General features: G+C 37.7%; 1 protein-coding gene across 1 annotated transcript in view; it reads left to right on the top strand.

The window, feature by feature from the left end:
* Sh3bgrl2 (SH3 domain binding glutamate rich protein like 2) overlaps positions 1 to 24,235 on the top strand; it is an 81,793-nt gene that overhangs the window by 32,710 nt on the left and 24,848 nt on the right. The window contains exon 2 of the mRNA XM_026411074.2: positions 17,355 to 17,540. Within this exon, the coding sequence (XP_026266859.1) occupies positions 17,355 to 17,540 (186 nt within the window). The remainder of the gene's footprint in view (positions 1 to 17,354; positions 17,541 to 24,235) is intronic.

Here is a 24,235-nt window from a genome sequence, read left to right as displayed (position 1 = left end):
TAAGAGCACAGTGAAAATGTATACAAAGGAAAGACCTTACCTAACCTGGGTGCTTTTGTCAGGGAAGATTTACTTGAGAGGGGCTTGTAAGACTGAGGTCATAAGAAAACAGAGTGAGTTACCTAGGCGAGGGCAGATGCACTGGGAAGGGATTTCATGGACTGTTGACTGCTTTACATCTGATGCAGGAAGAACAGAACAATTGAGCAAATGAGGGGAGACCTGGGTAATGTTAATCTTAGAGCAGTAGCTCTTAAATCTATGAATTACCCCGGAACTTAAAAGAAATGCAAATGTGTACTTTTAAAAACAACTTTATTGAGGGCTGGGGCTGTGGCTCAGTGGTGGTGCACTTGCCTGGCATGTGTGAGGCACTGGGTTTGATTCTCAGCATCGTGTATAAATAAATAAAATAAAGGTCTATCAATAACTACAAAAATATTGAAAAAGCCCTCAGCTTTATTGAGATACAATTAACATACCACACACTTCATTCTTTTAAAGTATGTAATTCACTGACTTTCAATACATTTAGAGTTTAGAACATTACCCTGTTTTTCAACCATTTTTTGACAACTTTTTTGTTACCCTACAAAGAAGTCTCAAAAATTACCCTTAGCCAGCTGCCCCTAGTCCTTCCACCTTCTCTCTTCAGCCCTAGTGGACACTTGTCTAGACATCTTATTCTGGACATCTCATATCAATGGAATCTTACAATATGTGGTCCTTTGTGGCTGGCCTCTTTCACTTAGTATTATGTTTTCAGGGTTCGTCCATGTTGCAGCATGTCTCAGTATTTCATTCATTTTTATGGCCAAATAATGTTCCATTAATTAAAAATATAAAATACAGGGCTGGGGTTGTGGCTCAGCAGAAGAGCGCTTGCCTCACATGTGCGAGACCCTGGGTTTGATCCTCAGTACCATATAAAAATAAATAAGTGAAATAAAGGTATTGTGTCCAACTACAACTAAAAATAAATAAATAAATAAATGTGGTGTGTGTGTGTGTGTGTGTGTGTGTGTGTGTTTGTGTGTATAAAATGCAACTTCTTGAGTTCCACCTTAATCTTACTGCATCAGAAATTCTAAGGGGTACTCTTCTGTTACCTGTATTTGAATAAGGCCTCCAGGTGAAACCCAGGCTTACTTGCAGGGTCAAGAGATACTGCTTCGGAGTGGCTGGAATGAGGGGGATGTGAAGCTGGAGAGCTGGGTTATTCTTATCATTGCTGGTCCTTTGTCTTAAGGATGTTGGGAAGTTATTGAAAGGTTTTTAAACAGAGCTGTGAAATCATCCAGTTGATGTTTTAAAAACAATTCATTTAACTTTTCAATAAAAAATAATTTGGGGGAATCTAACTAAAGGAAGCTATAGGAAGCCCTTGAGGGAAGATGTAGATATGACATTAACCAGTAGCAGTAAAGATGGAGAAATGTGGATGGGAAAGCTTTGAATGCAGAAAAGCCATACTAATGTGTGTATGTGTGTGGGTGTGTATGTGTGATACCAGGGAGAACCAAGGTGAGATCCAGGTTTCTAGGTTGGGCAGGAGAGTGGGTGGTGGTGTCACCACTAAGGTCTTCTGATTTTTCTGTCCTGTGCTGAACTCTTGGTTACTCATTCCTCTCTCTAGAATCTGTTCTTTCAGACAACCCCAGAGAAAATATACTGGATGACCTTTGAACATGGATACTCTTGAGAAGACACACTACATCTGGAACCATAAGTAGTGTAAATAGCAATGTGTGTGCACACACTCAGCCTCTAGTAACTGTACAAAATTAAGAATATAAATGTCTGAGAAGGTAGAAACTAATGGTATCATCAAAGTGTTTAGACATAGGTTGTGTGTAGAAGTCTTTCCAAGCAAGGTGCATTTTCATGATTCAGAGAGAAAAGATGGAATGTTTTGAGGAGAGAGGACAAGAGATTGAAGGTCGTAGCCATTTCTAAAAAGAGCGCCTGTTAAGATTCCAGGACTCTGGGGCTGGGGATGTGGCTCAAGTGGTAGCGCGCTCGCCTGGCATGCGTGCGGCCCGGGTTTGATCCTCAGCACCACATACCAACAAAGATGTTGTGTCCGCCGAGAACTAAGAAATAAATATTAAAAAATTCTCTCTCTCTCTCCTCTCTCACTCTCTCTTTAAAAAAAAAAAAAAAAAAAAAAGATTCCAGGACTCTGAAGATGAGGTAGAGTCTAGGGTGGCTGGTGAGAGGCCTGGAAATATAGGACCAGGAGACTGTGGAACTTTTTATTTTTAAAGCCAGAACCAATAAGAAATTGTAGAATTCTGAAAGGCCATGACCTGTGCTCAAGAAGAGCACTCTTGACTACTTTTAGATGAAAGTGGTAGGACACTAAATTTCTGGAGGTGAAGATAGCAGCCAGAAGGGGGCTGTGAACTAGGGAATAGTAGGCAAGCTATGAGGGATAGTAGAATTTCCAGGATTTGGCTGCTAAAGGAAAGAGCCAAGGAGAAAGGATAGCTTGGGGTCACTAGGAAACTGGAAGAGAATATGGCTGTTTTAGCTGGTGGTGGAAGAATTAGGGAGAGGGCTGTGGAAGACGCTGGTTTTAGTTTTCATGATTCAGTACTTGGAATTAAACATTTTATTATGATTTAAAAAAATTATTAAATTTGAGGTAACAGATTACATAGATTTGTTGATCTTTTAAAATTTTAACTTAGTATTTTTCTACCTATTTTTAAATTCACAAAGAATGAGGAGCAATTATTGCTTTAGTACCTTGTAATCTGGATTGTGAAAAGAATTGACTAAGGTATTTGGACAATACTAGTTCCAACCAGAAAATACAGGTGAGGGCTGGGGTTATAGCTCAGTGGTAGAGCTCTTGCCTCGCATGTGTGAGGCACCAGTTCAATTCTTAGCACCACATATAAATAAAATAAAGGTACATTGACAACTAAAAAAATACAAGTGATATTTTCGTTGATGACAGATGTGCCAGTTTTGGTTGCTATGACAAAATACCTGAGGAAATCAACTTAAAGGAGAAAAGATTTATTTGGGCACATGGTTTCAGAAGTTTCAGTCCCTGGTCTCTTATTCTTTTCTCTGGGCCTATGGTGAGGCAGAAAATCACAGCAAGGAGCATGTAGCAGGACACAGCTGTTCCATATTGCATCAGCTCAAGAGCAGAGATGGGTAGGAGGAGCCGGGGACAAGATTTACCCCTTAAGGCAAGCTCCCAGTGACCTACTTCCTCCACCTAGGCCCCACCTTCTGAAGTTTTCACCACTTCTCAATAGTGCTACCAGCTGGGGACCAAGCCTTCATAAATGAGTCTTTTGGGACATTCCAGATTCAAATCATGAGAAGAAGCATTCAGCGATTAGCAGGACAATGGTAACTTCTTGATCTATTAAAAAATATTCCTTAAACTCAAAAACAGCAGAACATAAACTGTTGCCTACACGTTTCAGTTAGGAAATTAATGAAGTGATTGGATTTAATTACATATTAACTTCTTGAGTTTAATCTATAATTCTGAAAGAAAACCAAAATGGGGTATTGACTAAAAATCAAAGGTGTTTAAATTCATGCAAGTGTCAGTTTTAAACGGACCAGGAAAGATATTTCAGGTCCCCAGGGGACCCTACTGGAGACATTTGTTAATTCCCCTTTACATGGATGAAGTCCCTTGTTCTCCCTCTTCCACCGTCTCATTTCTCTTTTCCTCTGTGCAGCAGAGATGAGAGAATTAAAAGGTGCAGTCTTGAGAACATATATGAATGCATAGTGCCTTTTCCTAGGTTTGGCTAGTGTGGACAGGCTAGTTGAATTCTATTCTGCTAATGACAGGTATTCTGCAAGGTGGTTAGATATATACATAAGGAGCCCCTTTTTTTCTGTCTTCATCACTTCCAGTCTGCTTTAACCTGCTGCCTGGGTTGGGATGGGAGTACGACTGGTTAGCATAAGCCTGGGTGGAAGGTAAAAATCTCAAAGAATGTGTTCTGCTAGATAGCACTATGCTCATATTTAAAAGGAAACTGGTTCTTACCAAAACATATGTTCCCAGATGGTGGATCCCCTGTTTAAATATAGTTTTATAGCGTAGGCACTATCGTTGCTTGAAAGCTGACTCCCAGTTGTAACTCATAGCTCTCTTGGGGGTGTGCTGAAACAAGGTAGAGGCAGTTATATACCTGCCTCATGCCTTGACCAGTACCAGGAACTTTCTAGAATACTTTTGTGGAATGATGAAATGAATGAGTCAGTAGATGAATGGAGGAGATATCTATTTATCTATCCATCCATCCATCCATCCATCCATCCAACGAAGGAGAAGAGTTGTACTGATGTCACCAGTGTCTAGCAAAGGATTCCATTTGCTGAAGAATAGAATAGCTCAGGAGGTTTGTGGCCTTAGAATAAAAACTATAAAAATAATAAGGAATGTCTGGTGAATTCTTTTGACATGCTGGGCACTCCACTGAGAACTGTACAAGCTATTTAGTTCTCACTGCCATTTCTTTTAAGCTGAATTACTACCTATATTTCACAGATGAGTAGATTAAGGCTTTGAAAGAATAAGTAACTTGCCCAGCGAGACAAACATACATCATTTTGTGACTGTTTAGGACTAGTTAATCTCATGACTAAAATGTAACTGAAAGCTAATGGATGAGGATTAGGCCACATTGTGTTAGACCACAGGGCCACCTGTTCATAGACCAGCCGTGTGCCTCATAGACCTCAGCAACATGCTTTCCCTGTTTGGACTAACCTCCCTACCTTTTCTACACCATCCCTGTGTTACTGCTGCCAAACTGACATGGTGAGTGTATGGTGTTTCATCAGCGTGGTTTATTTTTGTAGCTGTGTTAAGTTTTGCACTTGTAGGCAGTTCTGTTGTCATGCTGAGTGGCCAACAAAGTGGTGGTGTTATTGATAATGGAAACAGAAGGGTGAGGAGAAAGAGACAGATGGATGGGTTGATGTGTGACAACAAGGGTTTTTTGGTGTTCTCTTTTACCAGTGAAGTTGAGGTGGTGATGGAAATTTAAACATAAATTTTCAGAAAGGCATTAGAGCTGTGGTGTTGGCCTTTGTGAAAGAGGCCAGTTTCAAGATGCAGATTTTAGATAGGTCCTTCCTCATAGAGGTGACAGCTAAAGTTGTGGGAATATATGATATCACCAAGGGTAAAATTATTAGTATGAAGAGAAAACAGATTCTGAAGGATTTTTTGAGGGTTTATGTCTTCATTTTGCCTAATTCGGGTGTGTCAGTATGCACTACATTCCTGTCCTTTTTGCCTGTAGGTTATTACCATGTCTCATGTATTAGCAGTCATATTTTACTTCTATCTATCTATCTATCTATCTATCTATCTATCTATCTATCTATCTATCTATCCATCTATCCATCCATCCATCCATCCATCCTAGTGGTACTGGGGATTTAAAGTATACTTCTCTAAATATTATACTTAGTATACATCTACATAACATAGTTCTATTTACCCTGACAGTTTAGTTAATTTTCTTGTACTTCATTTTAGTTTGACGTTTTTTCTTTTCTCATCATAGATGTGCTAGAATGTTTCTAAGCAAAGAATATGGGGGCACAAGCCACACTTTCAGAAAATATATGAGTTTTTCTCTTCTGTTTTTGCTGGTTTTACAAAACAGTAATTTATAAACTGTATTTTTAAATAAATTCAGTGCATATTACTATACTAATGAACTATGTACATTATAAAATGTGCACAAAATAGCAATTAAATGATGAGATACAGATAACATTATCTTTAATTTTATTTTTTAATGATAAAGTGTTTCTTTTTTCCTCACCACTTTTTTTTAGTGAGAACAATGTGAGCTAATGATGAATATTATAATTTCAAAATTTGCTTTTAACAGTTGTCATTGCTGAAAAAGATAATTCACAAAACACGTAGATGCAAATGACGGATGAATATCATTAGAATTAAAGAACAATAACAATCATTTTCTGATTCCATTCTAGTCATGTAAAGGTTGTTAAAATTTTGATACTTAAAATCACACTGTATTATCAAATATCCATCTGTTATTCCAGAAAATCAAGTGAAAGATGGTACATTTTTATATTTAAAAAACTCATTGATGCTTTCATTCAAAAGACTTTTAGGAAACTAGAAAAAATCTGTCTAGGTTTTTTTAGTGATAGTTTTTATAGATGATAGCATTGTTTTCAGTAACAAAATAACATTATCAGAATTTCTTAAAGGTGCTGAAGATTGAACTCAGCACCTTTAACTTTAGCTCTGCCACTGAGCTACATCCACAGCCCTTTTTATTTTTTGAGACAGAGTCTTGCCGAGTTGCCTATGCTATCCTTGAACTTGTGATCCTCTTGTCTTAGCCTCCTGAGTTGCTGGGATTACAGATGTGTGCCATCACACCTGGTATCTGTGTGGTTTTAATAACTGCTAGTTAGCTTATCCTGAAAACCATTCATTATTTCATGAAAAAAATCAGCAAATTTGGAACACTTGTTTTTTATATGAAAGAAAAAAAAATCTTTAAAACATACTTGAATTTCCAATGTCAACATTATGTTTTAATATAGTAATGTTAAGTACTTAATAGAATTTATTTGCATGGACTATGATAAATATGAAGATTATAGAAACAAAATATTTGTAATTCAACTGAAACATCTTTTACCTCAAATACACCTGTTATTATGGAAACTCTGTAAGGTATATTTCTAAATGCCAAGTACTTGGGAGGTAGTATGAAAAATGAATACTTTAGGATGATGAGATGTTTTTAAATTAAAACTTCTCAAATTAGAATGATGATTTAGCATTATAAACGTGAAGAAAAGAAATCAGTGCAAGTTGTTCAAGAAAGCATGACCAAAAAAGTTGACTGGTTAAAGAGAAAAACATGTTAAGATTATTTTTCAAGCTCATTAATTATTTGTTTAATAGAAATACAAGTGTCTACCAAGTATTAAGAACTGTGCTAATGATACACAGATGGAAAAAACACAGTCTGTGCATCATTAAAATTGTATCGTTTTAATTTGAAACATACAATAACGATTCTTTCAAAAATTGCCCTGTATTTTACAATCCGTCTTTCTTACATTCTGATTCTCTAAAATCCAAGCTTCAATTTCTTGCAAGACAGCCTCTTTGTCATCTTTGACTTAGTAACCTGGTATTTTCTTTCTAGTAAGATAAACTGAAATAGAAACCAGAGGCACGTGTAATCTCATTTTTAAGCATTGTTGGAATGTTGACAGCTGATGCTTGTTAGGGCTTATTCTATGCCTCTGCTGTCTTCCCCAACAATGAAACATTGGTGAGTGGCTCAATTAGGAATGTGTGCAGGGAACAGAGAATCTGACCAACTCCAGCTTAAACAGTGGTGTCATGGTGTCTCCTGGGAAATCTGGAGGCTGAACTTCATTGGGGCCTGCATTACTGGGATTCTTTTGTCCTTTACCTGATGCCTGTTCCCTCAAGGGTAAAAGGCTCCCCTGCCACCCCCATCTCTAGCTCTCACACCTGGATTCCAAGCAAGGAGACCAGGAGGGACAGGGCCAAAGGCCCACGCATCTTAATCTGTCTGCTGCACCAGGAAGGCAAAGCTGATTTAGGCATACCTCTCTGGCCCCAATCTGTGTCATGTGGCTGTGTCAGCTACATGGGTGGTAGGGAAATTAGAATTTTAGTTTTTTCAGCCCCCACAGGAGACGGAGGGAGTGGCTTTGGAGTAATTTGTACAGTGTCTGTCATAGTACTTCATGCCATTTGTATCCTCTTTATTTTTTCCCACATTTTATTTTATTGGTACGTCATAGTTGTACATATTGGTGGGATTTGTTGTTACATATTTGTACATGCACACAATTTAAAATATAGTTTGGCCAATATCACCCCCCATCACTCCTCCCTCCTTTCCCATGCTTCACCTCTTGGTCCCTTTCATCTACTGATCTCCCTTTGATTTTCATGAGATCCACCCCCACCCATCTTCCATTTTTCCTCTCTAGGTTTCACATATGAGAGAAAATATACCACATTGCCTTCTGCATTTGACTTATTTTTCTTATCATGATGGTCTCTCTAGTTCCATCTGTTTTCCTTCAGATGCCATAATTTCATTTTTATTTATGGCTGAATAAACCTTCACTGTGTATATTGTACATTTTTTTCATTAATTTATCCATTGATGGACACTCAGGCTGGTTCCATAGTTTGGCTATGCTATTGTGAATTGTGCTAGTATAAACATGGGATGCATGTATCACTGTAATATGATGAGTTCAGTTCTTCAGGGTAGATAATAAGGAGTGGTGTAGCTGGTTCATACAGTATCCCTTTATGACAAGGTAATGCCTAGTTCGTCTAAGAGTCGAGTGTTATTTAAAGAATTTTCCATGAAATCATATATCTCTGAGTTACCTGCTCAATTGCTGAAGAGTTCCTGGGAACTTTGAAAGGGAAAAGAGCCTTGGTCCTATCCTACCTTTTTAGTTGAAAGGAGGAGTTGTCTTGGGGCCCTCTGCCTCCTCTAGTCCAGTCTAGCCTCTTCTTTGCTAATTTTGTCAAGTTTTAAGAACATCTCTCTTTCACTCTTCTCTTTCCTCTTCCTACCTTTTGACTTTTTTCCATTTGAGATACATAAAAAGCCCTGACCAGCTTACGTCTACCTCATGTCATTAAAAAAAAGGAAGCTGTGGTTTTGAAGTATGAAAGTAGGTGAAATAAAACCTATTGCCTTTGAAAGTACTTAGATACCAGTTTATACTTTTTGCAGAAAGCTACATCTAGGGCAAAGAGGGAAAAGCTGATATGTTTGAATGAACAGTTGAGCAAGTGTCTTTTACTGCTTAGCTCTTTTCTTATTTAATTCTCCACTAGACCTATTGAAAAAAGAAAGCTACTGGTTTCATTTCATGGATTTGGAAACTGAGGCTGACAAAGAAGTTAAGTAATTTCTCTAAGACTACCCAAATGACAGGACCCTGATTAAAACCTAAACAGTCTTATCTCTAAAGTACATGGGTTCTTTTTCTTTCTTTCAGTTCTCCTCTTTGTCCTTTGTGCCTCATTTGTCTATAATTAAACTTACTTTCCCACAGTTGTTTGTATTCAATATCAATTTTTTGAAAAATAAAGCCATCTTACTCAAATTGTTTATGCTTCCTCATCTACTATTGCTTCCAAAGGTCCCAGGGTGCTGCTGAATCAGCTGTGCACACTCAGAATTTAAACATGATGAGACATGTCTGGAAGCCTCTGGAAGAAATTTCCAGGGTCTTCCTAATTATATAAGTTAACTGGCAACCTCCTGGGAAAGCTCTAAACCTACAAGAGGGAGTAAAGGCATGCAAGTTTACTTAGAGGTCATTGTCACAGAGTAGGGGATAAGTCTGAGTCAATTGCAATGTAATTTATTATCTTGTCTTCTGATCGACTCCCTTGGGACTCTTGAGGCCAGAAGGTTGCCAGTGAAAGCTACAGCGTCTTTACTAAGATTTCCATGGGTCGCTAAGTGTCCATGCTTTGTCAGCAAACACTGCAGCACAGCCTGGACAGCTGCCAGGGGGCCTATGGCTATAGTTCATGAAGGCTTGGGTGCAGGCATTAGGGCCCTCTGTAGATCCTAGAGTAGAAAGAGTAAAGGTTTATCTGTGTTATGGCTGGGAAGACAGCTTGAAGCACATCTAAGGAGCTTGTTTCAGAGCTCCTGGATGTATTTGGGGAAAATGGTTCAGGATGTTAGAACCCTATGATAGCAATTGGAGGCAGAATCAGGGAAATACCAACATTTTTGCTTAATTCTCAGTTGCCATCAATTTGCAATGTATTAACAATTTAAAATCATTTGAGTAAAGCAGCACATTATGTTCTTGCAATTTTAAAAATTAACTAATAGAATTAAAGTTTCTTCATACCTTGTCAAAGCTAGAAGCAAAGTGTTTAAAAAACATTCAGGATCTAGAGATTCTTCTGAATTATTTTGGTTATTTCCAGTTAGAGATAGAATCCTAGAACATACTTTTAAAATTAAGGATTTAGAAACACTCGTGTTTGATCCACTTTTCTGTTAGACTAAACCTGTAACATTTATTCCTGAATTAAATTAGCAAGTGAGTTTGAATAGCTTTTCTTTAATTTCACCTAGAAATCTCTGTTCCTTGCTGAAGTGATAATTCTTTAATCATCCATTCAGTTAATGTTTATTGAAGACCACCTGAGTGCACCAGTCCCTGTGTTTACAGAACTGGCATTGTGGAGGAAGAGGTGAGGGAAAGGAAAAAAGGGAAATAGATAAGTAGATAAAATTTTAATAAATGGAGACAATAAAGCATCAGCAAAGTGATTAGAGTGAGGGTTGTCTGAGACCCAAGGAAAAAGTACTGACTGGAGTGTCTTGCTGCCCTTCAAGTACTTGCAAACATTTTGTGTATTTGTTAACAAGTGTGTATTCAGTGTCTGTTGTGTGCCAGCCACCACTGGTGATACAGCAGTAGGCAAATCAGAAAACCCCTGCCCTCGGGTAGTTTATATTCTAGTAGGGGGAGGTGGACAAACAAACATGTGCATGTTACATGCTAAATGCTATGGTGAAAAAACATTGAAAGGGTGAAGTTCTGCAGTGGCTGGTTAAAATGTAAAATCTGGTGGGCAGGGGATGGCTCACTGAGAAAGTGAACTTTGCACCGTAAATTAAGAATGAAGATCTGAAATCCAACCCAACAGGTGCATGAGCTTTTCATGCACAGGGTATTTAGTAATTAGTTTAGACTTTGGGGACCACACTTTCTCTATTGCAATTACCCAACCCTGCCATTGTAGGGCAAATTAAGCCATAGACAATATGTAAAATGAATGAGTGTTGATTTGTTTCCACATAGCTTTATTTATGGCACTGAAATTTGTATTCATATAATTTTATATGTCATGAAATATTATTTTGATTTTTTTCCAATCATCTAAATCTGTACAGGTAATTTTCAGCTGCAGGCCATATAAAAATAGTGATATTTTGCTTGCCCCCAGTCTAACCCAAGAGATTTGGCAGTATTTCTTCCCTTCAATTGCTGGGTATGGTATGTAATGGTGTATATTGATAAAGTGAATGCAACTTTCATCCTTTTGTAGATATCTTCCTGTTTTAGGTCCAATACCCTGATTGCTGCTTTATGAAGAAAGTAGTGAAAATTCATCAATTGATCCAGTTACAAATATTTACTCACTTTTTTTCTTTATTATTTATTTATTCTAATTTGTTATACATGATGGCAGAATGTAATTCATTTCATATTACACATATAGAGCATAATTTTTCAAGTCACTGATTGTACACAAAGTATTTTCACACCATTTCTGTCTTCATACATGTACTTAGGGTAATAGTGTCTAACTCATTCCATCTTCATTCCTATCGTCTTTCCCCCTAACTTCCCCTCCCACCCCTTTCCCCTATCTGAAAGTTCCTCCATTCCTCCCATGCTTCCCCACCATCACCATTATGAGTCAGCATTCTCATATCAAAGAAAACATTTGGCCTTTGGTTTTTTGGGATTGGCTTACTTCATTTAGCATTATATTCTCCAACTCCATCCATTTACCTGCAGATGTCATGATTTTACTCTCTTTTAATGCTGAGTAATATTCCTTTGTGTATATATGCCAAAGTTTCCCTATCCATTCATCTACTGGTCTACTGAAGGGCATCTGGGTTGGTTCCACAATTTAGCTATTGTAAATTGTGCTGCTATAAACATTGATATGGCTGTGCCCGTGTAGTATGCTGCTTTTAAGTCTTTTGGGTATAAACCTAGGAGTGGTATAAACCTAGGAAGGTCAAATGGTGGTTCCATTCTCAGCTTTCCAAGGAATCTCCATACTGCTTTCCACATTGGCTGCACCAATTTGCAGTCCCACCAGGAATGTATGAGTGTGCCTTTTCCCCCACATCCTCACCAACATTTATTGTTCTTTGTATTCTTGATAGCTGCCGTTCTTACTCTAGCATTTCTCTAATTGCTAGAGATGTTGAACACTTTTTAATGTTTGTTGACTGATTATATATCCTCTTCTGAGAAGTGTCTGATCAGTTCCTTGGCTCATTTATTGATTGGGTTATTTTTTTTTCTGTGTTAAGTTTTTTGAGTGCTTCTGGTCTTGTACCACTTAGTACCTGTATTCTTACCCTTGATTATTGTTATTATTACCTTGATTATTACATTATTTTTTTCATTCTTCTTTATTTAACATCAACACATTTGAACTAGTTTTTGCATATCATGTATTTCCTCATTAAGCTTTCAAATAAAATCTTGAACAAACGTGTGGGAGGCCATCCTCGCACGTGATTTGAGTTATCTCCCTGGCTGGGTGAGAGGCACCTAGACTCAGCGGTGTCAGAGCCTTCCCCACCCTGTCCCAGGTACGAGGGCATGCCTGGCCACTGACCCGAAGACCCAATTGCTGGCCCTGACCTTGGGATGCTGTCCCCCTTAACCTTCATTGGATGGGATGTTTCCTTGAATTTTTTGTTCCCCAATAAAAGCTCACTCCCCGGCCTGCTCTCTCTCTCTTGCTAGCCTGTTCTGTAAACTTCGCCACCGCATTAGGTGGGAAATAAAGGTAAATGAGGGTCTGTCTCTTTAATTTTAAAACTCACTAGCAATTTTTTATGCATCGAACCTTCTTTTATGAAGCCAGCACTGGACACATGGCAGAAACGTGTTTAAAAAAAAAAATAAAAAGGTTTTTGAGTGCTTTATATATCCTAGAGATTAGTTCTCTGATGTGCTTGAGGTAAAGATTTGCTCCCATTCTGTAGGCTCTCTATTCACCCCACTGATTGTTTCTTTTGCTGTCACTCACTTATTTTTAATTTATGTCTTGCAGTTTTTGTTTCCAGGCTCTACTGTGTGGTAATAGCTTTTATTTAGAAATCTTCCTGATAACACAGTATTTCTAAAGATATTTGAAGCAGCAGTTGAGAATTTTATCAGGTGGTATTACACTTGGGTGCAAACTATAGGAAGCTGGATAAAGAGTGGCTTACCTTGTTAGGGGTTTGTTTGTCTGATATAGAAAAGTTTAGAGTAGGCTGTGCAAGAGAAGACTGGGGTGGCAGATGTGATTCCTGCTTCCTGCTTAATCTTGGCATTTGTTTTCACCTTGTGAAATAGTTTCTGTACCTCCAGGTACTGTGTCTTCCTACTTCTCTGACCTTTTTTTGTTAATTTCCTTCATGACCTTCAAGAACCTTTAAAAAACATAAACATAAATCATTGTAAATGTACTCCAAATTTTCTCCATTTTTTTTTCCACAAACAAGGAAAGAGAAGGCTGAGGGCAAAAGGAGACTTTGTCTTTTAATTCATGAAGTGGAGTCTTCCCAAGGACAGTTTGCCTTACATCTACTTGGCCAAAACTATATCATGGAATCACTTCTACCTACAGAAGTATTTGTGTAAACAGGTTTTTGTAATTGAACACATAGCTCTCCTAACAAAGCAAACTTCTTTTATTAAGAAAGGGAAACTGGTTACTCGGTAAATAGCAACTGTCGGCCTTGGCTAATAAGTGTATTTAAATAAAAACAAACATGGGAGTTATAGGTACCTTCCACCCATGGATAAGTTGACACAGGTGAGTCAGAGATTATTGTCCCACAATTTGCTACTCCTTCATTTGCTCAGTAGGTTTTTAAAATATTGATTGTAAGTTGCATTACATTTCAGAAAAGCTGAAACATGGAGAGAATAAAACTCATTGTGTGAAGGAAGTGATTGTGCATGGTATTGTTATTTGGACTCTGGGATCATGCCCAGCACATGAGGTACCCTTGGTGGCTTCCTATTGCTACATGGGAAGCTTTTTTGTCATTTGCGATCCACCCTGAAGGCCATGAGCTCTAAACCATCTCTGCTTGGAAAGCTTGGACCCCAGTGTTTTAGGCCACAGTCACCTCTGCAGATCTTAAAAACAACCGGTAATGGTGTGACTCATATTCTTTCCTGATGCTAAGGCCATAAACATCCATTGGGAAACTTCCTTCTCTGGGTTAAATTTTTTCCAGTTTGTATAGTGGGTGATTTGCTATAGTATTAACTACCTTATATAGTATTAACTACCTTATATGGGTCTTAGGTTTTTTTTCTTTTTTCTTCCATTTCTTCTTATTTTTTAAAAAAAAAATTTTTTTGTAGATGGACAATGTGCCTTTATTTTATTTATTTTTATGCTGTGCTAAGGATTAAACTCAGTGCTTCATACATGATAGGGAAGTGCTTGCTACTGAGCTATAGCCCAAGTCTTCATTTCTTCTTTTTACTCATTTAGCTTTTCATGAAAGAGTCAGGAATCATGGGGATCAGTGGCTAACAAAAGGCTTGAGATTGGGCCTCTTGTCACAACCTGAGCACTTGGTTTATAGGAAACACAGCATCTCTGTGCCATAGACCACTCCCCTCCTGGCTGTTCTCCACGGAATTCATGTGTTTAAACCTAAGCTCCAGTGCAACGACATTAGGAGGTGTGCTGTTGGAAGGGGATTAGGCTCCAGAAAAGTAACTTGTCCTTTCCACCACATGAGGACATGGCAGAAAGCTTCCATCTGAGAACCAAGAAATGGGCCCTCACCAGACTCCAATTCTGGAGCATCGTGATCTTGGATCTCTAAGCCTCCAGAACGGTGAGGAATAAATTTGTTTATATGCCACACAGTCTGGTATTTCATTATAACAGCTCGAATAGAATAAGATGTCCACTATATAAGTTACAAGTATACTAAATATCCAACAATAGACTAGTAGTTAGCTGTATATGTACATGATGGGATTTTCAGGCAGATATTAAGATTAACGCTTTTAAAAAATGTCAGTGTCTAGAGAAAGTATTTATGATATGTCGTTGAATGAAAGGAGCAAGACACAGTCTGTTTTACCAAGTGTGATCCTGTGAAAGGAAAGATCAGTTGTACCACAGGGATTGCATCAACAGATGTGTCTGGTGTGTGCCAAGTTTGTATCAGTGTGTATAGGGTGGGGTAGGGAAGTAAGGAAGCCGTTTTGTCTTTTCTGTATCCTAGTAATGAGAATATATGAGTTTTAAAGTGGCCACAGTTTGGGGTAAAGACAATGTTATCTGTGTATACTTTATTTGGAAAACCACGGTTTTATTATGTATCTTGATTTTTTTATTACTATCATAAATATTTAAAATGTGTTGGAGTTATGGAGCTCTCAGGAGCAGAAAGTTTAAGTTCATTTCTCTAAATTTTGACAGTGGTTGCCTAGTAGTAGCATTACAGGTCACTGTTTGTTTTATGATTTCCTGAACAAATTCAAATAACTTGTTTTATAAACAAACTGGATCACAAAGGATATCGGATATCATAGTATGCTAAGAAGGCATTATTATGGTCTGGATCTGGAATGTCTCCTGGAAGCTCTGTTGAAGGCCTGGTCCCCAATGCTGCAGTGTTCAGGGGTGGGGCTTTGGGTCAGGGCTCTGACCTCATCAATGGATTAATCCTTTGGTAGCTGAACAGACTAGGTGATTTGGTGAAAACTACAGGCAGGTGGGCATGATTGGAGGAAGTAGGTCACTGGAGGAATGCCCTTGGCACTGTCTTGTCTCTGTTTCCTTCCTCTTTCTTTCTGCTTCTGGTTCCATGATTGAGTACCTTTTTTCCACCATGCCCTTCCGCCATGACATTCCACCTCACTCAGGCCCAAAGCAATGAAGCCAGTCAATTGTGGACTGACACATATGAAATCATGAGCCAAAATAAGTCTTTCCTCTTCCAAGTTATTCTTGTTGGGTGTTTTAGTCACAGTGATGAAAAACTGAGTTAACATAGAATTTATATACCCAGGGGTAGTGGGGAACCTTTAGAAATATTTTAAGCAGGAAAATGACATGATTGTTTTCACAAGAATATGCTCTAGTTGTAGATCAGAATAAGTAACCACTTTGACTTAAGTTTCCTCATCTATATAACAGGAACAATAAAATCTATCTAGTAGGCTTTTAAGGGGAAATTAAGCAGGAATAAATGATGCTTTTAAGCCAGTTGAAGTTTCAAATAATATAACCGCATTTCTGAAACTGTGTATCAGTGAAGCAAAAAAGTAAACTTTTCAGAAATGAGAAAAGTCTGTATTCAAGAAATTCAGATCACTTTTATAAATTTGTATTTATAATTGTGACATAATTCTCTCATCTTACAATATCACTGAACTTGAAGTTGACCTATTTTTCTAGCATTTTATTTGTGTCCGTACTAACTACACCATCTTGTTAGTCATTCAGGAACTTCAACCCAGTGAACAAATGCTCTTTGCACATAGCATATAACACATTTTTGGGGGGGGGGGGTTTGGGTAGGATGGAGATAACTGTGTGTAAGAGCTTATTTTGTGAGCATTTTATTTTCTCTGATGAGAGGTCTTTCTAACTGCTTGATCTCTCAAAATGGTTCTTTGCCCTGGTCTTGTAAAATTTTCTTCATCTTTAAGTTTGTTCTTTACGCAGATTCTTCATAATCACTTAGAAAAGGCAATCTTGTTTTATTATGTTTTACATGCCTGTTTAAGACACTGAATATTGTCATTCCATCTGTATTAGTTAATACAGACCCTTAGCTTCTTTAGAAGGTGGATTAACATTTGGCATATCTGTAGATGTGTCCACAGCTCCTCAGGAGCACACCTGACCCCTAGTGACCAAAGAAGGAAAAGTGAAGGATAAGAGGAATGAGAGGGTTAAGAAACTGTTCACAGGAAGATGGTGCTCCTGGTTTCCTCTCACCTTGGAAGCGGAGAACATTTTCCTCTTGTGAACTGATGAATGGATTCTCTCATGACAGTGGTTATAGCTGTGAAATGTCTGAAAGAGGCTGCTGAGGGGAATAGAAATGCTGCTCTCATCAATCAACGAAATATTGGCTTCTCAGATGTGGTACCCACGGTTTTCAAATGGTTTGGGGCAGCAGGAGCTTTAGTGACTGTAAATGTCAACTACTTGTGGGGTGGGGGTCAGGTGGGAAGAGGTCATGGTCATTGGAGAGCTGTAGCTCTCTCCCCTCACGTCTGTTCCTTCTGGGCAATCTGATGGAGCCTGGGAAGCGTTCTGGGAAGTCTAGGTAGAGAAGTCTCTATGGCAGGACCTGCATAGTCCTGCATTGGATGTCCAGCGTGCAGACAGTGCAGGACACCTCTGTCAACCACCTCTTTTTTGCATCGGTTACCTCTGACAATGAGAAATCGAATCTCATTATCATGTTTCAGTTTGGAAACATATTTATTGTTTCAGATGAGCATTTCTCTTCTTTTGTTTGTCTTCTCTCTAGATAAAGAAGAAGCAGCAGGATGTGGTTAGATTTCTGGAAGCCAACAAGATAGAGTTTGAGGAGGTGGATATCACAATGTCAGAAGAACAGAGGCAATGGATGTACAAAAACATCCCCCCAGAGAAGAAGCCTGCCCAGGGCAACCCGCTGCCACCTCAGATATTTAATGGCGACCGGTACTGTGGAGTAAGTGGCTGGACTGTTACTACACCATTTCATTTTCTTACTCATAGCACATCAGCTAGAGTGCAGCTGTATTTTTTTTTTAATACAGTGAAGACTGTGACCTCTTCACTCAGGGCCATAATCCAATGAGGGAAAGCTGGAGGGCATATGAATCCAGCGTCACATTCAGTGTGTGCATGTGAGTGGTTGTGTGGTGTCTTGGGTGTGAGTCTGTGTCTGTCTTCCTGTTTCTCTCTGCTTTGAAAGAGGGGATGGGAAGGGAAAATGTGTGTATGTGTACTTGTTACGTTCTAAATGAAGCTTATCTTTCAATTAATACATTTGGTGGGGCAGAGTAGAAGAGGGAATTATTTTTGAATCTTTATCCCTCTGTGGTATAAATAACTACTGAAAACTGATTATAACTCAGAGTTCCATTTTTTATGATTATGAACCAGAGGGATTCCTATGAACTTCTAAAACCTATTAGGTGTCTTTCTGCTATAAGTACCATTTAAGAAGGTGAAGATAATTTTGTTTAATTATCTACCTACCTTCTTAGTCCTTTTGTTAAAAAAACATTTGGTGAACTTCTTTCTAGGTTAGGATTTGCCTTTTGCTGTAGCTTTAAGTACATGGGTCAGTGTTTATTTTGGGACCATAGTTCTTTTGATGAGGCCTGGAGAAGGAGAAGGAGAAGGAGCTGCATTGCTGAGGTACTTGAGACCATAAATAGCGGGGTTGTCTTTAGGGTGGAGTAAGGGATGATAGTGTGCTTTAGTGACTTCAGAGGAAGCAGTTGCCTTTCCCCAGGGCTCACACAGATTAAGAAGTTGGAAAGTAAAGCCATGAATAGACTGCACAGCTTTCTTAGCTGTAGATGTGTGAGGAGAATCCTGAATGTGGACTAGGCATAACTGGTCCTGGTACTGCCTTACATTGGCCAAGATACCTTTGGAAATTTACTTATCTTTTTAAGCCTGTTTCTCATCTTTAAGAAAAGGAAAGTAGTATCTGTCTTACCTCCAAGGATGTCTTGTCACTGTTTCTAAAGTCCTTCTTTTTTTTTTTTTTTTTTTTTTTAGAGAGAGAATTTTTAATATTTATTTTTTAGTTCTCGGCGGACACAACATCTTTGTTGGTATGTGGTGCTGAGGATCGAACCCGGGCCGCACGCATGCCAGGCGAGCGCGCCACCGCTTGAGCCACATCCCCAGCCCTCTAAAGTCCTTCTTATAATACATTATAATATGAAAGTAAAGGTTATTATTTTGTGGGTTTTTTAATATCACATATTTTACTGGGTGAAGTAATAGGTGTGTACTATTCATGCATGACTGCAGAGAATAGAGCGTACTATTATGCTTGTAGACCAAAGTGAGGAAACAGTTGAAAATAAAACTAAAAATCAAGTAGCGCTAGAAGGCTTAAAACAAAAATCCAGCATTTTTTTCTCCCTAGGACAGGTACAAAAATACCTCTGTGCCTTTTGTAGTGTGGGGGTACTTTCTGGGTGTAGAAATCTAGGTTGAAAGAATTTGAATGCTGTTGCTTCATTGTCATCTGCTTTCCAGAGCTGCAAGTGAAATGTCTAATGCTGTTTTCCTTGATCTTTATTTATATGTTGTTTGTGTCAGTCTCTTACATGTAAAGTTTTAAGGTCTCTTATTCAGGTATGTACTCAAAATTTTTTGGTAAATTACTGTCGTGTACACTATTTTGCATTCATTGTGGTGAGTGCTCATTGTGCCTTTATAATCAAGAAATTGTATGATTGTATTATTAAATATGTTCTTGTATTGTTTTCTCTGAAACACTTCTCCCTAGTTTTTCCCTGTTGCCTTTGTCTTGAGTGCCTTTTAATTTAGGCGTTAGATTTTTCATATAATTTTCTAATCTGTTTTTCCCTATTATCTCCCTCTTTGATTTTTTGCTCCTTCTTTAACTCTTAATTCTTTCATTTAATTTTTATGTCATTCCCTGCCCCCCTTGTTTTTTAGTCTTTTTTTCTTTTATTAGTGCATTATGTTATACATAATAGTTGGGTTCATTTTGACAAAATCATACATGTATGGTTTTAATTTACTCCATTTCAGTCCTCAGTGCCTCTTCTTTCCTTTCCCTCCTCCCTCCCACTATTCTCTTTCCTCTACTGGTCTTCCTTTCACTCATTTGTTTATTTTTATTTTTTTACTTTATTTTATTTTTTTAACAACTAATACATTTTTATTTATATATGACAGCAGAATGCATTACAGTTCTTATTACACATATAGAGCACAATTTTTCATATCTCTGGTATTCACATCAATTCGTGTCTTCATACATGTACTTTGGATAATAATGATCATCACATTCCATCATCAATTATAACTCCATGCCCTCTCCCTTCCCCTCCTAACCCTCTGCCCTATCTAGAGTTCATCTATTCCTCCCATGCTCCTTCTCCTTATCCCACTATGAATCAGCCTCTTTATAGCAAAGAAAACATTCAGCATTTGGTTTTTTGGGATTGGTTAACTTCACTTAGCATTATCTTCTGTAACTTCATCCATTTACCTGCAAATGCCATGATTTTATTCTCTTTTATTGCTGAGTAATATTCCATTGTGTATGTGTCACATTTTTTTTATCCATTCATCTATTGAAGGGCATCTAGGTTGGTTCCACCATTTAGCTATTGTGAATTGTGCTACTATAAACATTGATGTGGCTGTTTCCTTGTAGTATGCTGCTTTAAGTCGTTTGGGTATAGACTGAGGAGGGGGATAGCTGGGTCAAATGGTGGTTCCATTCCCAGATTTCCAAGGAATCTCCATACTGCTTTCCATATTGACTGCACTAATTTGCAGTCCCATCAGCAATATATGAGTGTGCCTTTCTCCCCACATCCTCGCCAACATTTATTGTTGTCTGTATTCTTTTTTTTTAATATTTATTTTTTAGTTTTTCGGCAACATCTTTATTTTTATGTGGTGCTGAGGATCGAACCCGGGCCGCACGCATGCCAGGAGAGCACACTACCGCTTGAGCCACATCCCCAGCCCCTGTCTGTGTTCTTAATAGCTGCCATTCTTACTAGAATAATATGAAATCGCAGAGTAGTTTTGATTTGCATTTCAGTTATTTGGCTTATTTATTGTTTTGTGTGTGTGTGTGTGTGTGTGTGTGTGTATGTGTGTGTTTAGCTTTTTGAGTTCTTTATATACCCTGGAGATTAGTGCTCTATCTGATGTGTGAGTGGTAAAAATTTGTTCCTAAGATGTAGCTTCTCTATTCACCACACAGATTGTTTCTTTTGCCAAGAAGTAGCTTTCTAGTTTGAATCCATCCATTTATTGATTCTTGATTTTAATTCTTGTGCTATAGGAGTCTTATTAATGAAGTTGGGGCCTAATCTGACATGATGGAGATTTGGGTTTATTTTTTTTTCTGATAGGCGCAGTGTCTCTGGTTTAATTCCTGGGCTTTGATCCACTTTGAGTTGAGTTTTGTGCATGGTGAGGGATAGAGACTTAATTTCATTTTGTTGAATATGGATTTCTAGATTTCCCAGCACCATTTGTTGCAGAGACTGTCTTTTCTCTAATGTGTGTTTTTGGCATCTTTGTCTAATATAAGATAACTGTAGTTTTGTGGGTTAGTCTCTGTGTCCTTTATTCTGTCCACTGATCTACCAGTCTATTTTAGTGCCAATACCATGCTGTTTTTGTTACTATTGCTCTGTAGTATAGTTTAAGGTCTGGCATAGTGATGCCACCTGCTTCACTCTTCCTGCTAAGGATTGCTTTAGCTATTCTGGATCTCTTATTTTTCCAGATGAATTTCATGATTGCTTTTTCTACTTCTATGAGTAATGTCATTGAGATTTTAATTAGGATTGCATTAAATCTGTATACTGCTTTTGGTGGTATGGTCATTTTGACAATATTAATTCTGCCTATCCAAGAACAAGAGAGATCTTTCTTTAATTTCTTTATATAACATTCTGTAGTTTTCGTTGCAGATGTCTTTCACCTTTTTTGTTAGGTTGATTCCCAAGTACTTTTTTTTTTTTTTTTAATTTGAGGCTATTGTAAATGGGGTAGTTTTCCTCATTTCCTTTTTAGAGGATTTGTTACTGATATACAGAACTGCCTTTGATTTGTGGGTGTTAATTTTGTATCTTGCTACTTTGCTGAATTTATTTACTAGTTCTCGAAGTTTTCTGGTGGAATTTTTTGGGTCTTCTAGGTATAGCAAATAATTTGAGTTCTTCTTTATCTATTCGTATCCCTTTAATTTCTTTCATCTGTCTAATTGCTCTGGCCAGTGAGTCTTTCAAGAACTATGTTAAATAGAAATGGTGTAAGAGGGCATCCCTGTCTTGTTCCAGTTTTTAGAGGGAATGCTTTAAATTTTTCTCCTTTAGAATGATGTTGGCCTGGGGCTTAGCATAGATATCTTTTATAATGTTGAGATACATTTCTGTTATCCCTAGTTTTTCAAGTGTTTTGAAAATGTATGGGTATTGTATTTTGTCAAATGCTTTTTCTGCGTCGATTAAGATGATCATTTGAGTCTTATCTTTAAGTATATTGATTTGATGAATTACATTTATTGATTTTCATGTGTTGAACCAACCTTGTATTCCTGGGATGAACCCCACTTGATTGTGGTGCACTATCTTTTTTATATGTTTTTGTATTCAATTGCCAGAATTTTATTGAGAAATTTTTGCATCTATGTTCATTAGAGATATTGGTCTGAGGTTTTCTTTCTTTTATGTGTTTTTGCCTGGTTTTGGAATCAGGGTGATATTGGCCTCATAGAATGAGTTTGCAAGTGCTCCCTCTTTTTCCATTTCACAAAATAATTTGTAGAATGTAGGTATTAGTTCTTCTTTATAGGCCTTGTAGAACTCAGCTGTGTATCCATCTGGTCCTGAGCTTTTCTTCCTTGGTAGGCTTCTGATGGCATCTTCTATTTTCTTGCTTGAAATTGATCTGTTCAAATGTGTATATCATCCTGATTCAATTTGGGCAACTCATATGCCTCTAGAAATGTCAATGCCTTCCATATTCTCTATTTTATTAGAATACAAGTTTTCAAAGTAATTTCTAATTATCTTATGTATTTCTGTAGTGTCTGATGTGATATTTCCTTTTTCATCCCATATGTTAGTGATTTGAGTTTTCCCTCTGCTTCTCTTTGTTAGCATGGCTAAGGGTTTGTCAATTTTATTTATTTTTTCGAAGAACTTTTTGTTTTGTCAATTTTTTTCAATTGATTTTTTGTTTCAATTTCATTGATTTCAGCTCTGATTTTAATTGTTTCCTGTGTCCTACTGCTTTTTGATTTGTTCTTCTTTTTCTAGGGCTTTGAGATGTAGTATTATGTCATTTCTTTGTTGAGTTTTTCTTCTTTTAAGGAGTGAACTCCATGCAGTGTACTTTCCTCTTAGTACTGCCTTCATAATGTCCCAGAGATTGCAATATGTTGTGTCAGTGTTCTCATTCACCTCTAAGAATTTTTTTAATCTCCTCCTTGTCTTTTGCAACCCAGTGTTCATTCAGTAGCAAATTATTTAGTCTCCAGGTGTTGGGATAGTTTTTACTTTTTATTTTATTGTTGATTTCTAATTTCATTCCGTTGTGATCTGATAAAATGCAGGATAGTATCTCTACTCCTTTTTTATTTGTTAAGATTTGCTTTGTGGCATAATATATGGTTATTTTAGAGAAGGATCGATGTGCTGCTGAGAAGAAAGTGTATTCACTTGTTGAAGGATGAAATATTTTATATGTGTTTTTGAGTTCTATAGTTTCTTTGTTCAGCTTTTATTTGGAAGATCTATCCAGTGGTGAAAGAGGTGTGTTAAAGTCATCCAGAAGTGTTGTGTTGTGGTCAGTTTGACTCTTGAACTTGCGAGGAGATTGTTTGATGAGCATAGACACTCCATTGTTTGGGGGATATATATTTATAATTGTTAAGTCTTGTTGGTGTATGGTTCCCTTGAGCAGTATGTAGTATCCTTCTTTATCCTTTTTGATTGACTTTAGTTTGAAGTCTACTTTATTTGATATGAGGATGGAAATCCCTGCTTGTTTCTGCAGTCCATGTGAGTGGTATGATTTTTCCCAACCCTTCACCTTCAATCTGTGAATGTCTTTTTCTATGAGATGAGTCTCTTGGAGGCAGCGTATTGTTGGGTCTTATTTTTTGACCCAATCAGCTAGCCTATGTCTTTTGATTGGTGAGTTTAGGCTATTAACACTCAGGGTTATTATCAAGACATGATTTGTATTCCTAGCCATTTTTTATATCCACCCACTGCCCATGTATGTCATGGTTCAGGGCTGTAGATGTCTCCAACTTTATCCAAATAATGAAGTTTCTGTTTTTTAAATCTTTTGTTATGTTGACTGTTTGAGAGAAAGGAGGCCTTGACATCCTTGCTCTATCATTAAAAGCAAAGTCTTCAGAGCCCCTTGGACAGGGGAATGTATTTAATGAATAAAAGAGTATAATGTTGTGAAGTCATGTTAACTTCATTCTCCTTATTTTTAGTTCTTTATGACTTCTGAATCTCTCTGTGTCTTGCCCTGTGGAGTCTGGGGAGGTTGTTTCAGGTAGACTGCCTGGGAGCTGGCTAGAGGTTATCATATTGATTAAACTGTGCAAGATAAATGGCATCTTCTCTGCTCCAGTGGTTTCGCTCCCAGGATAGTGACGAC

The sequence above is a fragment of the Urocitellus parryii genome, chromosome 8, assembly GCF_045843805.1.
Source record: "Urocitellus parryii isolate mUroPar1 chromosome 8, mUroPar1.hap1, whole genome shotgun sequence".
Taxonomy (NCBI): Eukaryota; Metazoa; Chordata; class Mammalia; order Rodentia; family Sciuridae; genus Urocitellus; species Urocitellus parryii.
The sequence above is the reverse complement of the archived record's forward strand: the minus strand, read 5'-3'. Positions and strand labels throughout refer to the sequence as shown.